Here is a 16,785-nt window from a genome sequence, read left to right on the forward strand (position 1 = left end):
CCTATTCAGAACCACCCCCTCACAGTGGGGAAGTCGAGCTGCATGTTCTCTCCCTCCCCTCCCCCACTTCCATCCTGTGTGTGTGTGTGTGTGTGTGTGTGTGTGTGATTGGCAGGTGCGAACGGAAGGGCGAGTGTTTCATAGACAAAAGCATGTGTGACACACCAGCTCAACGTTGTCCTTCTCATTGTCCACAAGGAGCTAGGGTTCAGACGCTAGGCCCAATTATGTGCTATGTGACACTTGTTGCAAGGATCCTGAATGATTTGCATAGAACTCGGATTGCTGTCGTTTCTAACTCTGAACTAACCGTGGTTCCTTTTGCTGGAATTTATTCATGATTTTTGTCAAGAAATTGATTGTTTTGTGTGTATTTACCCTTCACCTACAGTTAAAGCAATCAGAAATATTGTTACCTATCTTTTATCAGTAATCAATGAGTCAAAAAAAAAAGTAAGCATGAAACAGCAACATAAACATGAAATCCTCATCCATTTTATACACCTTTCACAGGCAATTCATTAAAGTTCTGCTCTGTTGGCTAATTCATGGGCATTTAAATGTAAAATGTAACTTTCTGGGTGGATCTGAGGGAATCTGAGCAGGCAAAAAAAAAAACAGCTCACACTGAAACTGAGCGGTTGAGGCACGTGTAAAACGTCTCAGTGGGGGTATGAAGGGCTACAACTCACCACAGTCGTTGTGCTCAGTGACACCCCTTTGCGACGCACAGAGATCGCCAATGGCCAATTCGCTTGTGCCGGATAGATTTGGGTTGATGTGAAAACCTGTAGTCCCCAATCCCCACCCAACCCAGATAAACAGATGTGTGTGTGTGGGGGTGGGGGTGGGGGGGTAAGTTAAAGAGTTTCCTGGGAAAGGGATGCAGCTGTATCCAGTAATACCAGAGAGAAGGGGCCAACTAAAGAGATCAGTGGTTAATGGGTGGATGGGGAACGAAACCTGATTGGTTGGTTCCACTTGTACCTTGTATCAGGAGCGTTAACCATTTAAAGAGATGAGCTAGCTCTCTGCCTTTGCCTAAGTAGATTGATGCTCTTTGTCAGGGAGGGTGTTGGTTATCTTGTTCAGAGTGGTTACTGCTGACCTTTAACCTTCCCAACTGACATGTTTACTCTGCTGCCAGTTATCCAAATACCTTGTTTCAGGTTTTCCCAGCTATTAAACTCTACTTTGACATGAATCTCATGCTAGTCTTCTATCTAAACCGGGGGTCTTATTTCGTCTTTAGTGGAAGATGCTTCTTTTGGAGTGAAGTACTGGAAGGAGAATTTATTCTTATATTCGCATGCCATGAAAATGACCAGTCTGTCCTTCTGGTGTTAAGTTACATACCACTGATTTATTAGTACAGAGCCAAAACAATCACTGATTTAAGAATCTACATCTACATATATATCTATATATGCATATATATTTATATATATATATGTCTATATCTGCATATATATTATGTCTATATCTACATCTACATATATATCTATATATATGTCTATATCTACATCTATATCTACACATATATCTATTTATGCATATATATCTATATCTACAAATATATCTACATCTACATATATATCTATATCTATGTCTATATCTACATCTACATATGCATATATATCTATGTCTATACCTACATCTATATATATATATATATTTATGCATATATATATATATGTAGCACATTCCATAAATATGGCAAAATCAGCAGGTCATTTCCTTTATTCTAGATTTTTGATATGCAGATCAGGGCAAGATGTTCTAACATGGTCTCATCAGTTTATAACAATATGTTCCACATGGTTTTGGAAGATTGAAAGTGTTCTTTTTGCAAAATGTGTGCAGATTTTGATGTTCATTTTAGGGAGAAATGGCTTCCACCTTGCCACCCTACCCCACAGCACAGACATGGAGAACATGCACCATGGTTTTAATGGAGAGTGCCTAGATTCCTGCAGCTCTTTTAAGGTTTGCCATTGGCCTCTTGTTAGACTCCATGGCAAGCTTTCTCCTCGCCTTGAGCTTGAGTTTATGAGTCTGCCCCCCATTAGCCAACGTTTGGACATTAAATATTGTTTGACTGGCTGTCTATTTACTTGTTTGTTTGATGCTGGAGGTTTGTGTATTAGACGCAGCATGTTAGCAAATCCCCCGCTGAAAAAGTAAACATTCAGTTGATGTGTCGTGCTTATGTTTTCAATAGATCAATTTTACAACAGACAGTGAGCAACATTTGCGTTGACTCGGTCTGCCTTTCCAAGTACAAGTGGTTGCCGAGTCACGAAGTGACACTAAAGCAGCAGCCACAAGGCTCTGTGGGGGAAGTAGCTGCTAGTGGATTTTACATGTGAAAATATCTCTGCATCAGTAGCTACAAAAATGTGGATTCCAGAAAACCTGCAACCCGCTTTGTAGATGAAAAGGCTGGGTGCATTCAGGCCCCTTAGCCCTCTGGTTGAGCTGTGAAGGGTTGTCTATACTAGTTGGAGAGAATGAAAAATCCCTCTACTGGTTACATAAATGTTCTGTGGCATCAAACAGATACACCCTCTCGTTTTTCTAATTTTGTCTGGACAGTTCTATTGTCAAGGAGATTATCTGTACCAGACAGGGTAGGCCTGTCTCAGGAGCCTGGAGTTGGGATGCAGTCGGAGCAGGATTGGTCAGGAAGGCAGGACAAGATGGTTGTGTTGCAGAGGAAGAGGAGGAGAAAGGGCGGTCAGGGAGGAAGAGGGGAGATCCATTTGGAACGTGTGTTTGTGAGAGCGGTAGACAGAGACTGAGAGACAGAGGGGAGCCATTTTGAAGATTTATGGCACGGCACTCCTCGAAATGCATGCATCCTGTAATTAAGACTTGCCTTGCCTCCAGCCCTACATTACCGCCCCATCCCCCACCTAGTCATCTAGCCCACTATTCGTCTGATAATCAGGTCTTACGGCAGCTTGGCGTCACTAATGAGCGATAAACTCTACAAAGAGAATGGCCTGTTTGTGGTAACATGGCAAGACCTGGAAAAAATACTAGAGTGGAGTTGGTCAAATGCTAGAGTGGGTCAGGAAGTAGAGTGGAATTTGTCAAGAATGAGAAATTTGCATTGTGTCCTCTTGTCCAACTGTTTGAAATGATAAAGAACTTGTAGCAGGTATTTAAATTACTCTGGTCCAATTGTCTGTAATGACAAGGAACCCTGTTTAGCAGAATATACTGTATATATTTTGTTCCGGGAAATCAACCACTAAGGATGAAAATGTTTTGTACACCTTTCTCTGTGAGAATATTATTGGTTTGTAAGCCACAAATTGGTTTTGACACGCTGGTCAGTGAAAAGTAAGTGTGACTTGGACATTTGTGAGCAATCTGTAGACTGTAAGTTGCTTGTGCTTCACTTTTACTATTAACTTTCACTGAACCTTCCAGAGCTTTCTGCAATGCAGCTGGGACACATCAGGTTTTCATCAGTCCGAGCCTCCTCTTGACTTGATGGCATTCTAAAGTTGAGGCTCCATTCTCCATTTTGGGGCAATAATGCCTTTGAACACCCCCCCCCACCCCTTGTTAATCTGCTCCCAGCTGTAACCTGGTTCATCTCTCCCCCCTCCCCTCTTCTGTTCTCCCCCAGCTCTACGAGCTCGACGGGGACCCAAAGAGAAAAGAGTTTCTGGATGACCTGTTCAGCTTCATGCAAAAGAGAGGTGAGTGTGCGATCTGCCAAATAGTACCGTAACTTTCCATACCCTGTATTTCACTCGGTAGAGTCCGACAGAGGCCATGGCTGGTTGGGGTTTGAAGTGTTTGTCTTGGTGGGTTAGTACTGGGAGGCCCGTTCTGTTCTCCAGCTCCTGGCCCCTCCCCACTTCGCCGACGTGGGTGGATCTGTATTTATTTGGAGATGATGGCTTTATGGTCGGCCAAGCTCTCGCTGTTCCCAGCATGTCTGTAACTAGTGTACACGAGGGGGAGTGTATTTGCACTGTATGTTTAGGCTCCAGAGTTACTTCGTTGCTTCAGTCATTTATGGTGTTGGGTTTAGTTTAGCATTCCCAGTGTGAATTGCTGCATCCAAACATTGCCAATCCATACAAGCATATTTTACTAAGATAGGGTTTCTTCAAACCGAGGAGAAGTCATGGACAGCAGCCAGCAGCGAGTTCAAATAGTCAAGCTACTGAAATAGCACCGCACATTGTATTTGTATACACAAATGTCGGAGGTTTTTGGCCAACATGTTGAATGTAATAGCACTAAATATAAAATAAACATCATGGTAGTCAGTGTGGAAAGTCCAGTATTGGATGTTTACAGTACAACTGACCGTTAACAAATGTGCCTAGTTTTTCAAAGAACACGATACTGCCCTCTAGAGACAGTATGGGGAATTGATAACATATTTACAATTGTATTTTATAGCCTGCTATTTTAATTGTTAGAGAACCTATGATGTTTTCTGAAGGGGAAATAAGATCTGTTGGTGTAGATAACAAGCACAAACGTCGTGGCACTGATTGTGTTTTCGCGTAGTGTCTCGCTTTTCGTGACACCATTTCCTCCTGTCACCAAGGTCACTTCCCGTTGAATCTGGTTTGGTCCTCCCCACAAGGCTGTCCATTACTCCTTACTCATCCAAACAATTCCTGAGCACTCAGTTTATCCAGAGGTGCCCAAAGCAACTGAATCGGAAGAGATTTCAACGAGAAACGGAGAGGTGTGTGACGTAAGCCTCATGCAAATCGTTATCTTTCTCCCGTCCCCAGGGACCCCTGTTAACAGGATCCCCATCATGGCCAAGCAGGTCCTGGACCTGTACACGCTCTACCAGCTGGTGACCGAGAAGGGTGGCCTGGTGGAGGTCATCAACAAGAAGCTGTGGAGAGAGATAACCAAAGGACTCAACCTGCCTACCTCAATTACTAGTGCTGCCTTTACCCTCAGGACGCAGTGAGTTCAACCCCCCCCCCCCCCCCATGTCATTGGCAAACCTGTTTCAAGGTGTAGTTATCAATTGTGATTAGTGTTTTCATTGACTCATTACTACTAAAATGTTATGCAGATACATGAAGTATTTGTACCCATACGAATGTGACAAGAGGAGCCTTAGCAACCCCAATGAGCTCCAGGCAGCTATCGACAGTAACCGGCGGGAGGGCCGTCGGCAGAGCTTTGGCAGCTCCCTGTTCACCTACTCCCCCAACGGAACGCCCACCATGTTGTCCTCCCCCAAGATGTCCATGCAGAACATGGGGATGAGTGTGGCCACCAACGGAGGCCATTCTCTCACTCCCATACCTAGAATCAAGAAAGGTACGTGTGATTGGAAGGTTTTGGGGGTTTTCCAGTTTGCGCGCGCCAACCTGTACGATGATGCCGATCAGACTGTTGTCGGAGAGGAAGGTGTTTTGCTACAATCGTGTTTAGTGAATAATTATTTGTGTTTTAGGTAAAGAAGGTTATTTATTGGTTTTCACCAAAATAGAGGTTTCGGTAAATTCGTCAGACGTAACTAAACCTCTGCCTTCCCTCGCCTCTGCAGAAGAGGAGGCCGGTCAACCGGCGTCCGTCATGGGCCACGTGCCCGGTCACTCCTTGGCCGGCCACTCCGCAGCGGCTGTGCAGGCGGCAATGGTGGCCCAGGTGGCGGCGCTGGAGCAGCTGCGGGACAAGCTGGAGGCGGGCGAGCCCCCGGAGAAGAAGATGGCCCTGCCTGCCGAGGAGCACCAGCGGCTGCTGCAGAGGGCACTGCAGCACAACCTGCTGGCCATGACCGCCCAGGTGCCCATGAACATCCGCATCAACAGCCAAGGTGAAGCCGGCGGCCATTTTGTAATGCACTTCAGATTAGTTCATTTGAGGGCCCCTTTCTCGTTAAAGCCGTGTTTTCTAGCCCGGGTTCGTGACCAGGCTGTGTCACTCACAGGACTGGTTTCCGAACCTTTTGCATTGTAACCTAGCCAAAGGGATTTCATTAGACAAAACGTGTTTCCGAGCCAAAACCCAAGTCTTTAGTGACGACACAAGGACTGGCCGCTACTCACGTGTGGTTCTCAATCCATTGTCTGGCAACACATTGGCCTACAGTACATTTCTAAAAGGGGATTGATGTTATGAAGATCCAGCTTGCTGTCGAGACACAACATTATCACTCTGGAAATGGGCAAGTAGCAACGCTGCATCTATTGATCTTGCAGATAAATCTTGGCCCAGCAACACACAGGATATACACTCACCTAAAGGATTATTAGGAACATCTGTTCAATTTCTCATTAATGCAATTATCTAATCAACCAATCACATGGCAGTTGCTTCAATGCATTTAGGGGTGTGGTCCTGGTCAAGACAATCTCCTGAACTCCAAACTGAATGTCAGAATGGGAAAGAAAGGTGATTTAAGCAATTTTGAGCGTGGCATGGTTGTTGGTGCCAGACGGGCCGGTCTGAGTATTTCACAATCTGCTCAGTTACTGGGATTTTCACGCACAACCATTTCTAGGGTTTACAAAGAATGGTGTGAAAAGGGAAAAACATCCAGTATGCGGCAGTCCTGTGGGCGAAAATGCCTTGTTGATGCTAGAAGTCAGAGGAGAATGGGCCGACTGATTCAAGCTGATAGAAGAGCAACTTTGACTGAAATAACCACTCGTTACAACCGAGGTATGCAGCAAAGCATTTGTGAAGCCACAACACGCACAACCTTGAGGCGGATGGGCTACAACAGCAGAAGACCCCACCGGGTACCACTCATCTCCACTACAAATAGGAAAAAGAGGCTATAATTTGCACAAGCTCACCAAAATTGGACAGTAGATGACTGGAAGAATGTTGCCTGGTCTGATGAGATTTCTGTTGAGACATTCAGATGGTAGAGTCAGAATTTGGCGTAAAGAGAATGAGAACATGGATCCATCATGCCTTGTTACCACTGTGCAGGCTGGTGGTGGTGGTGTAATGGTGTGGGTGATGTTTTCTTGGCACACTTTAGGCCCCTTAGTGCCAATTGGGCATCGTTTAAATGCCACGACCTACCTTAGCATTGTTTCTGACCATGTCCATCCCTTTATGACCACCATGTACCCATCTTCTGATGGCTACTTCCAGCAGGATAATGCACCATGTCACGAAGCTTGAATCATTTCAAATTGGTTTCTTGAACATGACGATGATTTCACTGTACTGAAATGGCCCCCACAGTCACCAGATCTCAACCCAATAGAGCATCTTTTGGATGTGGTGGAACGGGAGCTTTCTGCCCTGGATGTGCATCCCACAAATCTCCATCAACTGCAAGATGCTATCCTATCAATATGGGCCAACATTTCTAAAGAATGTTTTCAGCACCTTTTTGAATCAATGCCACGTAGAATTAAGGCAGTTCTGAAGGCGAAAGGGGGTCAAACACCTAGTATGGTGTTCCTAATAATCCTTTAGGTGAGTGTAGATAGAGATACGACAAGTCAACAACAGCCCTTTGTAATCCTCTCAGCAGTGGAAAAATACATAATGCTGGGGATTTGCATTGACAATGTTGTTTTTATGGAAATGAAAGAAAACGATTGCTCTGGCTGCACACAGCATTTCCCACAACTCCTCTTATACATTGTGTTTTCTGTCTTACTGACGGTAGTTTGGAAAACATGTATGACAAACAATTAGACTTGTTTGTGAAGTTGCCCAGCAAGGCAGCGCACATAAAAGGTTGCATGGTTAATATGTACCGTAAATGTTAGATTCTCCAGTGAGTTAGTTGATATGTTAGGTTTCCATTTGTAAGATTGTTGTACAGTGGCGGGGGGGGGGGGGGGGGGTTGGGGGTGTTGGTGTTCACGGTTAAGTGCCTTGCTCAAGCGCATCACAGAAGTTCATATTGACACCAGCAACCTCGGTTTTTGCCTTCCCTCAGATGGCCGACAGGACTCAGCTCTTAATCTCACCACTAACGGCGTGAGCAGCATCAGTATGTCAGTGGAGCTCAATGGAGTCATGTATGCTGGTGAGTCCCCAGCACTGCCTTGTGTTAGAACACGTCTCACAGCTACCGACATCTGAGACGTCCGGGACGTTTGTGGGTCGGGAAAACAGCATTCGATTCACCTTTACTCTGGCTGTATTGCTGTGCCTGTATAGATTCTGTTCTGCTGTGAGAGGCGCGTCTCTGGGAGCCTTACATTGGTGCGTTTTCTTTAAATATAATTATGAATATTATAATTTTTTTTGTCCCCATGCAGGTGTGCTTTTTGCTCAGGCAGCGGGGTCAACCTCGTCAGGCACCTCAGGATCATCATTTAGCAACAAAGCCCCTGGTGCGCGTAGTGGACCCCAGGCCCCCCCACACACACCTACCTCAGTCACCTCAACCAACCCGTTGTCTTAACAACCCCGGACCCTTCCCCTTCTGATGCTAACTAAAGCCAAAAACCAACCTCATTTTCTATATAGCATATGCCAAAAAACAAAACAAAAAAACAACCACAGTAAGACTCAAACTCAGACCACTTGAAGGACACCATCTCAGGTTCTCGCATATATTGTCCCCTCTTTTTTTTGTTCTTTAGCCAAAATGATTTTGAGTACCCGGAAAAAAAAGAGCCAGTATATGATAACGATGAGTGCACAGCCTGTGAATAATTTATTTCTGCATAAATGTACAGATTATCTGAGAACAAAGGAAAAAGGACATGTTGGAAGGGTATGCACTGTTTACACATTTAATACAGCTACTGACTGACAATGAAGCTTCTTCAAGAGGATTTTTTAAGTAACATTATTATTATTGTTATCATATTATCATTTTTATTGTCGTCAAAATTATTCTCATCCTCATCTTCATCACTAACAGTATAGTCATTGCAAAATAATATTATATTTAGGATTTATTAAGCAGAAATTGTATATATCTTCTATTTTAAGTAGAAAAGCTTTAAAGTATATGTTATTTCTTGAGGCTGTAACAAACTACCATTGTGACCTTATGTTATTGAAAAGCTATTTTACGTTTGCATGACAGTTGAAAATGTATCTTTGCTGAGATTTTCAAATAATTGTACCATGTTTTCTCTTCTGGTGGAAGTCAACAGGAATGTTGAATGCTCATTGGGACTTAGGATATGTTTTTTTTTTTCTCTCTCTCAGGTGTCTGTCAGCTTGCTGTGAGAAACATGTTTATGTCACACCATACTGTGTATTTGCAACTCTGTTTTCTTGTAGACTTTAGTTTTCGGTCTGGCTGTCTTATCGATTACCTCAGGTACTGTTTTCCTTTCATACAGTGGCCAGTGAAAGTCCAGACACATTCCACAGTCTTCACATTTTGCTGCCTTACAGTTTGATCTAAAAAATGGATGGCATTATTGAAACATGTTCCGGAAATAACTGTCTTCACTGTTTATGTCTTCTCAATCTAGAGTTTTTTTATTTTTTATTGGTGGAAGTATATTTGACAGTTGTTACAGCTTTCAATAATTTGAATCCAGTTCGCACAATTCTTAAGAAAGGACATCTATCGTTTGTGTCAATATGGCTCCAAGTTGGTAAACTTAGTTATCTTTGATCAACAGAAATATTCAAGCCTTGTCTCTGATATTCAAGCAATCATATCAGGACAAAGACTGGACCACCTGGGAATATTCAAAACCTCTTGGAGAAGGTTTGTTGTTTGGTTTTATGTAACTGTCTCTGGAAAATTCAACTACAGGTTAGGTTTTTCTGAAGACAAAGACAGGTTTTCCTTGTTACTTGGACTTGGCTTTTTTTAATCCTGACATACTCCCTGTACCTACAGGTGACAAGGATACCCATACTTTGATGCTGCTACCACAATACTTGAATTTACAAATGTACTGAACTTGTGCATTTTTAACTAAAACAATAGATAAGTGGCCCAAAGACCTGTGCAAAATCATTACAGTCTTATTTAAATGGGTTCATAGCTCTAGTAGCTGCCAAAGTTGCTTCCACTAAACATTAACTCTGGTGGAAAGACACAATCAATTGCTACGCCCTTCATAATTTCTGTGATCTGATGTGGAATGTGGAGTAGGTCATGTTGGTTGGTTGGGGAAAAATAAAGTGTAATCCCTCTTTAGATATCATTTTAAAATGTGAAGACAGTGCAAGTGGTGTGTTGACTCTCAGGCGACTTTATGTAAGGGGATCATCTTCACTTAACTGAAGTTGGCTGCTGTTTTGGGTGACTTCACTTACAGCTTTTATAGTTTTAATGGTTGATGACTCTGAGACGACTCAGACTAAAGGATTGATAGATGCAGGGCATTCTTAGACCTGCAAATTTGTGCCTTTTATGCTGAGCGTTTGGGGGGTTAAAGTAAATATATTTTGTGGCTTGTCATCATAATGTCTCACTAGTGTCCCCACCTGGATAAGTAACATCTTTCACACAAAGCATTAATGATTTTGACTACATGCTTGCATTATGTCATGCTGCTTGTATCTGAGTGCTTTTTATTTACAGCTATACTTTCAGCTTCAGCCTGTTGATGGTTTAGTGGCTGTCACCAGCCAGTTGACAATGGAAGATGTTACAGAGAATACCGGGAGACCCTTTACTTGCCTTGTCCTCGGCTGTTGGCCAACTGTTGTTGACAGATATCTGTTTCATGAGCTGGCATAGTGCAGCTCAGGTCAGTTGAATCTTAATGTTTGCAACACATCCTGTCGGGATTTAGAAACATATAGATACAACATCAACTCAGTTTAGTACTTTTTCATGTATGACATTTTTTAGGGTTATTTTTAACATTGTGTATCTCTTACGGAAATGCATCTTGTGTGCATAGTCTCCTCAAGGTGCCCAATCTCCTTTTCATTTGTAAATATGCTATCTGCATCGGTTTTTACCAAAACATATGCTTGAAAATTGAAAAACTGTGGTTTTATTCTCTAGAAAACAAAGTAAAGTGTCTTAATAGGAGGACAAGCCACCAGATTGAATCCTGGCATAGAATTGACAAGTGTCCGGAACTGTTGACGCGACACAAAATCATTGTTTCATAGCAAATTCCATAATTTGGTGTATTGTTTTTGATGGTGGTGGAAAATGCTCTCTCAAGCAGTGCTACAGAATATTCCATACGTTGTGTTCAGTTCAATTGGTATTTGGTGACATGACACAACGTCTTGACCTGGCCAGAATTTTACATAACCCTAAACAGTATGGGAAAAGCACCCTGCTCTGCATATACTGTCTGTCATGACATTTTTTTAGTAAGTTAACTTTTTTAGGCAGTTTTGCAGGATGGCTTGGACTAGACACTTGTAATTTATGCAAGAAATCAAACAAAGCCACTTCCCTTCAACAGCTGGACATTTTTGTGCTCTCATTAAGCGCTGTCAATCTAATGGCAAATCAATTTAATCTAATTTTGTCCAAGACAAAGAACCCGTTTTCCCCACTGCTGTATTTTTCATGCATGTGAATTGAGCATCATTTGTTACCAACAGTAAAAAAAAAAAAAAATCCTCTTGGCTTGGGAGTACCAGTGAGGCTGGAGGTAACACGGACAAATGCATACTAATCATGCTACCGCATTGACACAACTGTAAGAGTGGTATCATACGATTTGTCCTGGAACATATCAAGGAGTCTGGCCTTGCCAGATAGACCCAGGGGGGAAAGCTGTCTCACAGAATGGCAAATGTGATAGCCAATTATAATCGCAATAAATGGATGACAATAACATAGAGATGTGTTGTGAATGAAAGGATGGGGGTGGAAATATCCAATCAATTCCTGTCTTTGGGTCAGCACTGACCTTTGAATAGACCTTTTGACCTCCTTGTCCCCAAGGAAACATCCGAGCATCTGCTCATTTAAAAGTAGATCTATTTTTATCAGATATCCATGGGTTTGCAGCTCTCCAAGATATTAACATTTTAACTGCTGAGGTAACTCGGCACTCTCCATTTTCAAGAAACCCGATATATTCCTCATGTAAGAACTCTGTCCTTTCTGCATTCTTAATCCTCAGGGAAGATTAACTTTGACTTCATTGTAGTGACAATCAGATGTTACAACATTATATACTGTACTTCATGGTCTTTTCTCCTGTAAATCCATTTGAGTTCAACTGAGCCCCGCTAACTCAAACAATATATTGTGACTAAATATCTTTAAGACTATTAAAAAGAACATAATGAAGTACATTACTGTTATTCTCAAATGTATAATATATTGCAGAGAGTTTCAAGACAAAGGGTTATACTGTGTGCATTAGCAGATATAATAGCAATTGCAGCAGGAAGGTCTTTGGTAAATAATCCAGACATGTTGGAAGGATAGATTATTGCAGACAATCGTATCACACCTTTCATATTTTACTCACCATAGCTAATGATAATCATTTTTAATGGTTTTGACAAAATGTAATGTAGAGAGTCCCAGGGCACCATGTCAGGAATACTGACATCATATCTCGATGATGCTGCCCTCTACTGGATTTGTGTTTTCTTACAGCATTGTTTAATTGCTTGCTTTTCCACAGTCTATATTTAATAACAAGGGCCACGGTGTACATCTCTATAATTCTGTAATATCTTTATCTCAACAAAAGGTATGTATCAGGAAAGAGGCAACCTTTGGTTTTAAATTACTTCCATGGCATTCAGAGAGATTTTTAACCCCATTTAAAAAAAGAAAATCCTTAAGACATGATGTGAGAATTTACACTTGCTTTCGTTATCTGCTTGGTAGATTGTAGCTATTTGTTTGGTAGATTGTATTTTGCAGAAACAACCAAAACGTGATGATGTAAAATGCTGTGTTATGATGAAAGGAAATGTCTACTACGATGACCAGATATCTTATGCTTTGAAACATATTCTGTGATTTACCTGTATATAGAACTAGTGTTTACTGCCAAAAGAAAGGAAACTCTGTCATAAAGTGTTTTAATGCGGTGTTGGTGTGTGGACAGACCAGGTCCAAGATACGAGGGATACAACACCATTCTTCTTCAGGAAATTCCATTGTTGGGTCAGGGTGTTGTCAATGGTGGTGGAAAATGCTGTCCCAGGTTTCGCTTCATAATTTCCAAAACCAAGTGTTCATATTGGATCTTGAAACATTGGTACATTAACCAGTCTTTGCCATTGAAGCTTCAGCCAAATGTTCCCAACAATCACCCTTTTTTCAGTGTCCCTGAGATCTGTTCTGTTGCATGGTAGCGAAAATAATGGGCAATGCCCGCTTAGCATTTTTACATTAGCCAGTAGCATGATGGGATCCTAATTCCACATCTGTCTGGAGGCACCAGCCTCTGTGTTCAACATCCTTTTGTATCCCTCATTAACTCAAGTGTTTCCTTTATTTTGGCGGTTACCTAGCTACAATGCTTCTATAAAGGCTTTGGATGGCTTTAGAAAACTGCTTACTTTGTTTTCATATGGAAGTTTTTTTTTTCTTCGCAAATAATAACATGGCAACATAGAGACTACATTTTGAGCTGCACGCTAAGCAACGTCTTTTCAGCCAGAAAGACTTTCTTTTCAACTGATTGTACTTATAGCGCGATGAAATGATCATCCTGATAAGGATAACATTAATGACTATAATACTAATAATAGGATCAGTCATGATTTCAGGAGGTACTCGGTTGACCCACCAGCCTTGGTTACCGACATATTGGCCTTGTTAACTGTTTTGTTTTGTACTTGACTTGGAAATTCGGAGTATAAATGAAGCGTTGGTCTTCTACTTCTCAGGAATAGACTTCTACCTCCAGTTGTACGGATGTAGCCCTGCTGGGGGCAAAGGTTACAGTTCAGTGTGCAGAAGGTGTTGCGCTCGCTCTCTCATTCTTTATTGGTGTCACCCAGAAGATTGTTTTGTATGTAGCACTTTTGCATTTGGTTGGTGTTCCCCTAGGCAGCAAACCTACAGCATACAGCTACTTCTAAATACAGGCACTGGAGTCTTTTTCAGTACTTTCTGTACATGTGTGCTTTTTACCATTATTTTCTATGATTAACATTTATTCCGCTGAAGGGGAAACTGGTGACATTGAGCTGGTCTGGCATGTTGCCCCTCTTCAACGACCCAGTTACAAGCAAGGTGCAGTTCCCAAATACACAGATCAATAATATGCTTTTTAGAATGCGTGATCTCTTTCTTATGATTGTAACAGTTTCATGAGGGGCGAAGAACTATCATTGCCTATTTAATCGATGTGTTTGTGTGAATACTTTTATTTTGAATTTAAATAAATCTAACGTTTTACTAGAATGTTAGCTGAAGTTGTATGTGCTGTTCTTGTCACCACAATTGCTTTGATGACGCCTACTGCAGCATAGCTGAGCATATTAGACATGTTCACACCTGACCTCATGTTGTGTAGTGATCAGTGTTAGCAGGATTTGTGAGTCATCATTGAGTCATCAACATTCGTCACCAGAAAACGTTGAATTCTGAAAATTCTCCCCTGTACTTTTTGTTCTTTACAACCACTGTCCTTTGGGGGTCCTGCAATTCATTTTTTAAATTGTATTTATTATATACAACCAGGACTTTTCTTATGTCATTACCCTACTAAGTCTTTCTAAGGGTGATAACCTCTGCAATTTGATTGGTCAACACAATGTTGCTGTAGATGTTTTAAATTCCATTGGACAATGGAACATGATTTTAGCTGATATTCTACTGAGGAAAAAGTAATCCGTAATTTTTTTTTTACATTCAAATTGTTAATTGGAAGTGCGTATGTACAGGACAAACACAGGACAAACAAACCCAAATCACTACTCCGTTATTATCATTTCCCCCCAATCCCACCTCCTACCCAAATATACACCATTATGTCCAATTTGCAACAAACCCACAGCTGGTGAAGAAGTGTCAGTCATCAAGACACGCCTTTCTGCTTCTTACAATGCTGCAAGCAAAACCAGGACGTTTGCCAAAACTCTGGCTCAGGCTCGCCTGGTGGGCAAATTAGTCCATTCAGATCAGCATGGCTTTATTCCTAACAAAAACATGTTTTTCCAATTCCAGTCTTCTCTCTAATATATGAATTGATATTACCTAACATGGGTCTGGCAGTTATACCTCTTGATGGGGAGAAGGCCTTTAACCAGGTTGAATGGTCCTACGTACCTGTGTTCCTGCAGAAATGTATAGTCGGAGGCTGTTCATTGAATGGATTTGAATGCCAGGATGCAATGTCACCACTGCACTGCACTGCACTGCACTGTATTTGCTTAGAGCACTGTAACAGTCGCGAGCTATCCCAGCTCAACTGGAAATCAAACCTATACTCCACTGATTAACACAAAAGGCGGACAGTTCATGTTTCAATTAGTTTCTTGAGAAAAGACTGTCGAATCTCACATTGAATCGAAGTAACAACTGAGTGGCATGGTTCAACTAAGAAAGATGCCATTCAATACTGGAAAATGTCAACCTTTCCTCTGGAAAAGCTTTTTAAGACATAGTTTGTCTGATGTCGTCTTCTATATCACTGAAAACAGTCAGTCCAACCTTAATTGAAAAGGGGTGTTTTTTTGTTGAGTCTGGTCATTACTAACTGTATTACAGCATATCATTAATTCAAATTATTTGACTAAGTTTTAAGCATTTCAGTGGTATGTCACTAAACAACGATGTAAAAACTGTCATGCACCTTGTATTAGTCCACCTAGCAACATTGGGAGTTTCAACTGAAAACAAATACTTGTACTCATTTTACAGTCTCTGTCAGAATTTAAAACAAAATAAAGGCCTATGACGTCAATGGTTGAATGAACTATTATTGTTATTATTATGATTCTTTTTTTTTATAAAAAATTATTTTAATGGAATATTGAAAGGTGTTCTGAATCACTTTACCCACTTAAATATGCCTGCCTCCACAACAGATTTCATTACAATTCACCACAGCGCTGAAAGACAAAAACCACCTATGTTAGAATGTGACAATGACATTTTGCATTCAACACTATTGCTCCTGACAATTTTGTCACCAGTCACTGAGCACTGGGTCTAGACACCTTCCTGTGCACTTGGATGAGGGACATTCTGATAGAAAGACCTTAAAGTGAGGACTGGCAACAACCCATCCTTCTAGCTGACTCTAAACATTGGGGCCTTAGTTAAGACTCAGTGACTGAGGGACGTGTCCTATTCCCTCTGTTTTATTTCCTGTTCACTGACAAATGCACTCTGCATAACATAACTTCCATCAGGTTTGGCAACACGACGGCTGCAGGCCTGATAACCAACCACAATGGGAGTGGGCCTACAGAGAGCAGATAAGCAGCTAGCATTATGGTGCCAGGACAACTACCACTCCCTCAATTTCACTACAACAAAGGAAATTATTGTTGACTTCAGGAAGCAGAGGAGGGAACAGGACCCCAATCAATGTCCACAAAGCTGTAGTAAGTAACAATGCTGGGATGAGCCGTTTTTAGTTCCTCTTCATTATCATAGCCAAGGACATGGGCCATCAATGTTGCCAAGATGGCTAAACAGCGGCTTTAATCTGTAAGTCGACCAAAGAAATTTGGCAAGCCAATCAGGGTCCCCTGAAAATATTACTAATGCACTATTATGAGGCAACCGGACCAGCTGCTTAATGGCCTGGTATTGGAACTGCCCCTCCAAAAAAAAAAGCCAGGCCTTACGGCGAAAAGGTGATGTCCTGCATTGGGTTGCAGTTTGGTGTCCTGGGGATCTCATCACTGCTTTTTGCGGATGATGTGGTCCTGATGGTATCATCGGTCTGTGACCTTCAGCACTCACTGGACCGGTTCGCAGCCGAGTGC

General features: G+C 41.8%; 1 protein-coding gene across 2 annotated transcripts in view; it reads left to right on the forward strand.

Moving 5' to 3' along the window:
• Window positions 1–15,757, forward strand: part of arid3a (AT rich interactive domain 3A (BRIGHT-like)) — a 41,292-nt gene extending 25,535 nt beyond the window's left edge. For both annotated transcript variants that reach the window (XM_020049277.2, XM_010902577.4), the window contains exons 4-9: window positions 3,641–3,713; window positions 4,773–4,956; window positions 5,069–5,319; window positions 5,549–5,818; window positions 7,913–8,002; window positions 8,238–15,757. In XM_020049277.2, the coding sequence (XP_019904836.2) occupies window positions 3,641–3,713; window positions 4,773–4,956; window positions 5,069–5,319; window positions 5,549–5,818; window positions 7,913–8,002; window positions 8,238–8,383 (1,014 nt within the window). In that variant the 3' untranslated portion in view covers window positions 8,384–15,757. The remainder of the gene's footprint in view (window positions 1–3,640; window positions 3,714–4,772; window positions 4,957–5,068; window positions 5,320–5,548; window positions 5,819–7,912; window positions 8,003–8,237) is intronic.
• Window positions 15,758–16,785: the final 1,028 nt, after the last annotated feature.

Source organism: Esox lucius, chromosome 8 (genome assembly GCF_011004845.1).
Source record: "Esox lucius isolate fEsoLuc1 chromosome 8, fEsoLuc1.pri, whole genome shotgun sequence".
Taxonomy (NCBI): domain Eukaryota; kingdom Metazoa; phylum Chordata; class Actinopteri; order Esociformes; family Esocidae; genus Esox; species Esox lucius.